Source organism: Eurypyga helias, unplaced genomic scaffold, assembly GCF_000690775.1.
Source record: "Eurypyga helias isolate BGI_N326 unplaced genomic scaffold, ASM69077v1 scaffold8323, whole genome shotgun sequence".
Lineage (NCBI taxonomy): Eukaryota > Metazoa > Chordata > Aves > Eurypygiformes > Eurypygidae > Eurypyga > Eurypyga helias.
Window position 1 is genome coordinate 1 of NW_010240627.1, and position 9,022 is coordinate 9,022.

Below are 9,022 nucleotides of genomic sequence, written 5' to 3' on the forward strand. Positions count from 1 at the left end.
GATTACCCCCCCCTTTTTTTTTTTTGTTTGAGAAAGGGTGTGCAGAAAGTGCACCAAAGATGCCGTGGGATGGCAAAGGGGGTGTCTTCAGCCGCGTTGGCTCTCCAGGGACTTTGAATACATGATGGCTTGCGAAGTTTTGCATTAGAGCCAAACCACATTACTCAGTGGTGGGAATCGTACTCTGCGTAGCGCACAGCTTACACACAAGCTGGCCACAGAGCTGTTAATTGAACCTGGAGCTCCTACTGAAGCTGCTTTTGAAGTACCCGAGGGCAGTGTTTGTCTTCATGGGCAGTACCTGCTGTTGCAGTGGCTTCTCGGCCATGTGGCTTCTGAGTTATCCCAAGGTGGTTTTCCGGGCTGCTGCACACTGAGTTTCCCAGCTGCCCAGGAGATGGCAGTCCTGCATTTGGACAATGTGTGCGCGCAGTGCCCAGGCACCACCAGAGATTTCCTGAAGGGTGGTTTGAGGCTTGAAAGGAAACCCAAGTCGTAGGCTGTAGGTTAGGCTCTGTTGGGAAGGAGACGGCTATTTCTGTGGTGACTGATGGCTCATCCTGTTCCGTGAGATACCAAAACTGGGTTGGGGAGCCACCAGCAACGAGGACGGTCTGTGCTCAGCAGAGAAGTGTTCCTGAGCACCTGTTAGTGGTGCAGACCTCAGCAAAGGGACAGTGCTGCTGTCAAGGAGGTACCACCGCAGGTGACCTGGGGGTGGGAGGTCCCACCCAGGCCTCTCCATCCTCTTTCCAGCCCAGTTCAGGGGCTGTGCCTTCTCTCCATCTCCCATCCCACACTCATTCACCTTTCTTGCCTTTTGGTTTGGGAGAGGTGGCATTCTCAGTGGGACAGTTTTCTGCTCAAAGGAGGAACAGCAGAGCTGAGCAAGGGGAACAGTTGCGGGAAGGGTGCTAGGAGCCATCCTCAGTGCACAGCCCCTCAGAGGGCCTGCTGGAGATAACCAGCAGCAACTTGGGTTCTAATTCTGGGTTACTGCAAACTTCTCTTTGCCATTATGGATGAGGAGGCACGTAAAATGACTTTTACCCTTGGGATGATGTCAAATGATTTGTTTGCTAAGCAAAACATTGAACCCATCAAGGAAATCCAGCATTGAATCCATCTAGGTTCTGTCCCAGCAAGGGACAAACAACAAACACGTCAGTCAATGCCGCCTCCTTGGGCACAAGCTGATGTATCTCACCTCCCAGGTGCCTATCCTGGGCTGCAGCTTCAAATTTCTTCTCCCCTTTATTGTTCTCCTCGAAAGACAGGCATCAGTGTTAGTGATGTGCTGCTGCACAGAGCACCTGCAAGGAGACTTGAGGTGGCAAACACACTGCAAATAGAGCAGTGGAGAATGTGGAGCCAGCTGGGCCCAAAGAGAGACAACCAGAAAAAGCATCTTTCCAAAGGAGAAGATGCCTGGCATCAGAAACCAGCGAGGGAAAGATCTGACCTTCGAAGCAAGAAAATAAACTTCTCAGGAATATTTTTAGGATAGAAACAGTACTTTGCAGTGGAAAGTGCTGTCACAGCGCTTTGCTCAGCACTCCAAAACATGAAGGTTGCAGTCATGTTGCAGAGCCTTAAACTCCTTTGGGAAATGAAGCCTCTTCATCCCTTTTCTCTTCAGAAACACATCAGCGATTCCAAAATCCCCCTATTGAAATTCTGTTCTATAGTAGATGCTTTGTAGACTTTATTCTTTAAACTTTGCAAATGTTTATGGTTATATAATACTGTACTGAAGTTTTCAGTTATTACTTGGTCACATTTCTACTTAAGGATGGAAAACTTTGTTATTCTTCAAACTTTTTCAGCCCTAAGAACTTCTTTTCAAATGTTCCCTTGTGAATGTAGAAGACCGGTGCCTTTACATCATAGCTGCCAGATGCACACCCAGAAACCTCCTCAGACTGGATGCTGTAGAAAGCCCTTTCAGCATGAAATATTCTCATTAGTTGGGGAATTAATTTGCTATCTCGTGATTGCTTTGCAAACCTAGAGAGGAGAAGGCAGCCTGCTCTTCTGACCAGTCTGTCCTTCTTTTGATGCCTGTCTCAGGCTGAGGGCTGTTTAAGAAGCAGTGGCACTTTAAAAAGGTGTTGTAAAGTTGAAAGATGCACATATAGGAAATAGAAGTATTTGGATTCATTAGAAACAGCTTTCCACACCTGTTAAACCCTGATGGAACTAAAGGGATTTATATGAGAAAATGGGTTGAAAAGAAGGAGATAAAGCTGCTTGCCTGAGCATGTTCTCAGATTTTCCCTCTTTAGAGACAAAAGGAGAAGATTCACAAGTGCACGTGTGTTTGGAGAATAAGGACCTGGTGACGCAGAGGATCATGGAGCCGGCGAGCAGTGGGAGAGCTGACACGTGGGTCTTGCCGAGCTGGCTGTGCTGCCGGTCCAGCTCATGGCCAGGCAGCGCAGAGCAGGGGCTCGTGAGCCGGGTTGCCTGGCCCGTGGGCAGCTGGGGAAATGCCACACCAGTGATGTTTCCAGCAGCTTCTAAACACAAGCTTTGACTCGGAGACATTTGACCTGCTAGTTTGCAAAGCCCTTTTTTGGGTCACTTGCTCCTTCCCTTGATGGAAACCTAAGGCCCTTTCCTCCGGTGAACATGGAGATGGAGTTCATCAGCTATTAGGAGAATTTATTGCTTGCTCCTACTCAGATGATATTAGATCTTTGAGTTCAATCTTCCTGACATACTAATATTTGCTTTATGCAAACTTAATCCTAGTTCATAATGCCAGAAAAAGACACCAACAGTGACACATGAAATGCAGTAAAATTTTATGTGTGTGCACAGGTACATAGATATTAGTGTTTTCTTTAGGATGTGCTTTGAGATTGCTTCTGAGAAAAGAAAACACTATTCACACCTCACAGCTGGGAGACAAGCATTTCCCGTCCTGCAGATGCTCCCGAGGCCAATAAGGAAAAGAAAAATGTCAAGGAAGGAGAGGTAGAAATACCTTCTTAGAAACAAATGTCCATAAAACCGGTGGAGAACAGCTTGCCAGTGGCATGCACCAGCTGTTCAATGAGCCCACGCCAAGACGAGGGCATCCCTGCGGTGGGGAGCTGCCTCTTGCCTGCTCACTGCCCGAGGCTGCCCCTGCTCCACACCTGCACCCTGGGGTGGGGGGCTGTGTCTGATGGGGGCTGCTTTATACCAGCATTAGGGCAGCTTCACACTGCCACAAAGCCGCTTCAGCCACATTTAGGTGGGGTCTGCTGTCAGGAGGCGCAGCAGAGGTCTGCAAGCATGGATCCACCCCGGCAGTGATCAACCGTTGTGGGTCCATGGTGTCTGTTCAGAGCTCTGAAAGAGCATCGTCTGCTTGGCGGTACCCCACTTTACAGGCCAGACACCCTTGAATTCTCAGACAGGACTTCTCTGAGCTCAGCATGGCTTCGTGGCCACCTCCGGGGCCACAGTTCTGGATGATCTGTAGCATTTACATGGACCTGTCAGGGAACAGAAATGCTGGGAATGGGATACTATCCCTCCCAAGGTAATGGTTTAAGCATCACATCTCTGCAGAAATGAGTTATGAGAGAAAATGTTTTTGAAACATCATGTAACAGGTATAGTAGATGGGAAAAAACCCTACTTTCTTGACTCATGAACTCGTTTTGGAAATCCTGTTTATCTCCCTGTTTGCTCTGCCTCAGTGGCTGAGCTGCAAGTTAGTGCCCAAGGGTAACTCTGGGAGTGTCTTGGGGTAACCTGGCCTTCTCCGTGCAAGAATACAACTTGTGTTTGACCTTCACATTCATGTCAGCCTTGCTGAGGAAAACCCCCTTCTGTCCTGAAACTCTCCGTAGGTGACATCTTTCAGCTGGTGATTTTATTCAGTCATGGGTGCAGCAAGGCCTCCCACAGTGATGGCTGGTGGCACGTGGCTGCCCCATGCAGGGAACATGCTGGGTACCACACAATTTCTGCACTCGGTTGGAAGAGGCAGGAGATCTTCCAGCACCGTGTGCTCCCTGGAGTGATACCTGCTTTCATCTCAGACTTAGACAGGAACAGTCTCACATTTCAACTGGTCCCTTCAGCTCCATTCCTGACACGAGCCCCAGATGTGACAAGCTGGATGACTGCCACCATTTCTTGGGTCTGTTTTGTGCCTATGACTGGTATGGAGCCACGGAGTGTGTTTGCTCCATAAGAAAGCAGGGGCATCCCTGGGGTCCTCCACAGTGCTGGGTTGCTGCATCCAGCTCCTGTCCACCTCGGCACAGATCTGGCAGGAGGGACCCTCCAATTGCTCAGCTGTGTGATGAGCGGGGCTGCATCTCCAGGGTTGTGCCCTGACAGGAGGGAGCTCAGCAAAGGTCTCCAAACACCCGTTGGTGGCACGTCCAGGAAAAATCCTGCCTGACACATGGGAAGTGCCTGGATGCCTTTGCCGCTCTTGGGCTGTATTTGCTCAGATTCTGATAAGGGTTCTTATCAGAGCAGGTGAACATCCCTGCTACGGGAAGTGCCCACTGAGGTTACAGCCCTAAAACAGCTCCTTAACACACCCCGAGACAGCGGGATGGGACCGGCGGCAGCAGGGTCAGCAGCACTCCTCCCCCGGCCCTGCCAAGCTATAAATCTCGTGACTCAAAGCATATCTACAGTAACCATCTGAACACCCAAGTGTCCCCGTGGAGTCGGCATGGGTGAGTGTGGGGAGCAGGGCAAGGTGGGTTCCCCGGCCCGTGGACCCCCAGGGGGAGTGCTGGTGGGGTGAGGGGGGTGATGTTGACATCCTCGCCCCTGGCAGAGCCATCCTTTTGCTCCCATGGATGGAGTAGCACAGAGGCAGGAGATGACATGGGGCAGACTCAAGGCCTGTGCTGATTCTCCCAGGGCAGGGGAGCAGGTTTGAGAGGGATGTGCACGTCCCTGTGTCTGACCTCAGCGCTGCTCTCCAGGCAGCATCAGGGCAGAGGAGAGCTCGGGGGGACTGGGGAAGAGGGAACCTGCGTGCTGCCCTGTCCCAGAGAGCAGGGAGCAGAGGAGGGTTAGACCTGCGCTGGGTCACACTCGAGGGGTGCAGAGCTGATAGTCCAGCAGCCCTGGTCCACGTGACGCTCTGGCCGGGGGGACAGGGGCTCTCTGCTCCTCGCATCGCTGTGTGCACAGCAGGGAGGGCTTCAGCGAGGTTCAGGGCAAAGCGAGGGCAGATCTTTGCAAACAGGGGATCTGCCCAGGGCTGTGCTCAGGAGCAGGAGGGCAAAACCTACAGAGGGAAGGTCAGAGTGGCCTTTCTCCGTCCAAATGGGTCAGTGGGGTCAGTGAAGATGTTGAACAAAGAAAAACATCGCAGCGACTCATCTCCTCGGAGCACCCCTCTATCCTGGCAGAGCAGAGGAAAGGACGGGCAGATAGTCACTACGCTTTATTTCCAGCCCAGCCGAGTCATAAATCTAAGTGTAAATGTGTTAAAGATGTAAGATTGAATTTACTGATGTATGCAAAGCGTAGGTTTCCCATTGCTGTCAAAGATCCATCATTGTGGAGTGTCCGAAACAGAGGCACCGTTGGAAAAGTTGTGCCTTTCCAGATGTTTCGCAATCCAACACTGCTATAACCCCCGAGGTGCAGCTCTGATGTCATCTTTAAATGAATGCTCAGATTTTAATCTTGGGACAACTACTATTATAATTAAGTGGAATAAGATTATTATTTTTATTCGATTACACCTTGTTTGTTTTCTTTGGATTTTCCAGAGTGCAGTGGAAAGTCTGAAGAAATACCATCTAGCCATTTAGTGAGCTGGAGGGGCATAAAATATTATGTAAGGTTTCTGTTAAAGCTTGTGTTTAAATGTTTTGGTTGTTTCTTCTGCTCTGCAAAGGACTCTGTGGTGATTGCTTGATTTTTCTCCCCAAATTTCCTGGACACCTTGGGCTCTGGCACAAAGCCTGGGGACAAGGAGTCCGGCTACAAGGTTTGTGTCAGAAAGGCAACCCCATGCCGGTCTCGCAGGTTTGGGGCGACTCGCAGCTTTTTCACCCCAGTGGTTCCCTGTTGCGTGTCTTTGCCTGACAGGGGGTGCTCTGTTTGACCCTCATCTTGTTCCTTTCTCCCCCAGCTGCCCAGTGTGCTCCCCTCCTGCTCCTTGCCTGTGTGTTGGCCCTGCCTGCCCCACATCTCACCAAGAGCATCCAGAGCCTGTCCCTCTTCAATCAATCTGCCTCCGTGTCTGCTCTGAACACACCAGTGAACGGTAGGTACATGGAAGGTCTCCCTCTCTGCCAGCAGGACACGGAACCCAGAGCAGGCTGTCAGGGAGGGCACATTCCAACCCCCTGAGCTGCCAGCAGAGCCCCAGCATCCCTCAGAGAGATATGAACCCCAGCATGAGTAATCTGCCCTTCCTCAAACATCTGGTGGGTGCAGACACGGGACCTGGCAGTCATGGACTTTTTTGCTCGTGTAGGTGTAGAGAAGCCTGGAGGGTTTGCTCTGATCCCCTCCTGAAGCCAAGGCAGTCCCTCCCCACACATTCCTTGCCCCACAGGAGGATGGTAGGGACAGTCAGTGGGAAGGATGCAGAAGAAAGGAACCTGCCACCAGCGTCCCCAGCTGTTTCACTTGTCCCATGGCTATAAGAACTAGAGAAGTGGCCTTCTCCAGTGAATGCCCATGTCTGAGGGTACTTCACCAGCCTGTGCCATTCCCGGCCGCACTCTCAGCCTTGCTCCCAGGGTGCTCACAGTCCCAGGAGGGTAAAACACAGCTCCTGCAGTGGTGGGAGAGGATGGCTGATACCTACTTGGCTGAGGCAACATGTAGTAAACCCATGCTCAGTCTCTGGGGCCACAACACACCAAAAATATTTGGAAACAAGAGACTTCAGAAGATAAAGGCTCCCTCTCCAGGAGGGTGGAAAGGCCCTGTATCTTACTGCCTGTATTCCACTTCTTGTGCCAGAAAGTGTATCCTGACCTGGACTCCAGCTTTCTTTGGTGTCCCCATCCCTACCCCCCATTTCCAAATCCCCTCTCTACTGTTGTTTTCCACATCCCAGGTCAGCTCCGGCTGGTGAATGGCTCTAACCAGTGCTCCGGACGGGTGGAGGTTTGGTACCGCAACGAGTGGGGAACGGTGTGTGATGACAGCTGGGACATAAGAGATGCCTCTGTGGTGTGTAGGCAGCTTGGCTGCGGAGAGGCAGTATCAGCCCAAAGTAATGCTCATTTCGGGAGTGGATCTGGGACTATCTGGCTGGATGGCGTTAACTGCAACGGGGAGGAGGAACTCCTCACCGAGTGCTCACTACGGGCTTGGGGAGAGCACGACTGCCGGCACAGCGAGGACGCAGGCGTTGTGTGCACAGGTGAGGATGGCGTTCACACTGGTCCGCGCTCCTCAGGCGATCCGTGTCTCACTAATGTCTTGGTCTTGCAGAACCAGACACAGGAGGACTGCGGGATGCGCCTCTGTCTTGTTGCACAGGGTCCTATTAAATCACCCTCTCTCCTGCCCCAGGTTGGCCCAAGGACTGCAGCGAGATCCCCGCTGGCAACCCCAGCGGCATCTACGTCATCCAGCCCACCGGACTGCACCCCATCGTGGTGTACTGCGAAATGAATGTGACAGACGGGGGCTGGACGGTCATCCAGAGGAACCGGCAGAGCACGGAGATCACCTGGGCTGAGTCCTGGAGCACCTACAAGTACGGCTTTGGGAACGTGCACACTGATTACTGGCTGGGCACCGAGTACATCCATCAGATCTCCAAGCAGAAGGTCTACCAGGTCAGGTTTGTCATTTGGGATGCTGCAAACAACACCAAGTTCGCAGACTACAACCTCTTCAATGTGGAAGATGAGTCCCAGGGCTACCAGCTGAGGCTGGGAACGTACTCGGGGACAGCGGGGGATGCCATGGCCTCACAGAGTCCCAGCACCATGCACGACAACATGAAGTTCTCCGCTAAAGACCTGGATCAGGACACTAACAGCGGGAACTGTGCCTCCAGCTACGGGGGTGGGTGGTGGTACTCGGCGTGTTATTCTGTACAGCTGAACGTCAAGGGGGCCATAACGTGGGGCAACCTGTGCAGTGGGAACTGCAAAGCTTCTGCCATCCTCATCAAACCCATTACCTACTGCTAGGGCTTCGTCACTGCCCGTCTGCACGGGGCACATGGCCAGACCAGTGCCCTGCCGGGCCCTTTTCCTGGGTGGGAGTGGAGAGGGTGACATCAGGGCACACCTTGGGTTCCCCAGAGATTTTTCTCTCTCCTCTTTTGCAGAGCTCCTCTGCTTCCCTTGCTTGGTTCTTCCCCTTTGAGCTGTTTTTATTTTAATTGTGTTATAATCAGACTAACACATTGCAAACTCTGTACTTTTGAAACACACCTGCTCTGGAGAATAAAATGTGCTTCACAAACATAATGCCTGGATAAACACCATGGGAAAATGTCCTTATTCTTAGCTGTATAAATAATCAGCCCCTTTCTCTTCAGGGTTTCTTTTGGCCCCTCATTAGCTGGAGTGGGGGAAGGATAAAGAGACCCTATGTCCTAGTAAATCTGAATTAACCCCACTTGGTGAAGGTGTGGCCTTGATGCCTACACCTGGAGGGGTGTTTTCACCCACACTGGTTCTCAGTTCACCTCATAAAACCTCCAGTAGAACCCTGTGTCTAAACCAACACCTAAAACCAGCACATACCTACACCGTATCTCATAGAATCACGGAATGGTTTGGGTTGGAAGGGACCTTAAAGCCCACCCAGTCCCACCCCCTCCCATGGGCAGGGACACCTTGCACTAGACCAGGTTGCTCCAAGCCTCATCCAGCCTGGCCTTGGACACTTCCAGGGATGGGGCATCCACAGCTTCTCTGGGCAACCTGTCCCAGTGCTCCCCACCCTCTCCGGGAAGGATTTCTTCCTGATATCCTATCCCAATCTCCCCACTTCCAATTTAAACCTGTTACCCCTTGTTCTGTCACTCCCTGCCCTTGCAAAAAGTCCCCCCCAGCTTCCTTGTACC

At 51.8% G+C, this 9,022-nt stretch overlaps 1 protein-coding gene across 1 annotated transcript; it reads left to right on the top strand.

Moving 5' to 3' along the window:
* The first annotated feature begins 4,687 nt into the window (after positions 1-4,687).
* LOC104507270 (fibrinogen-like protein A) lies at positions 4,688-8,138 on the top strand. Its single transcript, XM_010148495.1, has 4 exons — positions 4,688-4,691; positions 6,110-6,244; positions 7,049-7,357; positions 7,510-8,138. Exons 1-4 carry the CDS (start codon positions 4,688-4,690, stop codon positions 8,136-8,138), a joined length of 1,077 nt encoding a protein of 358 aa, XP_010146797.1.
* Positions 8,139-9,022: the final 884 nt, after the last annotated feature.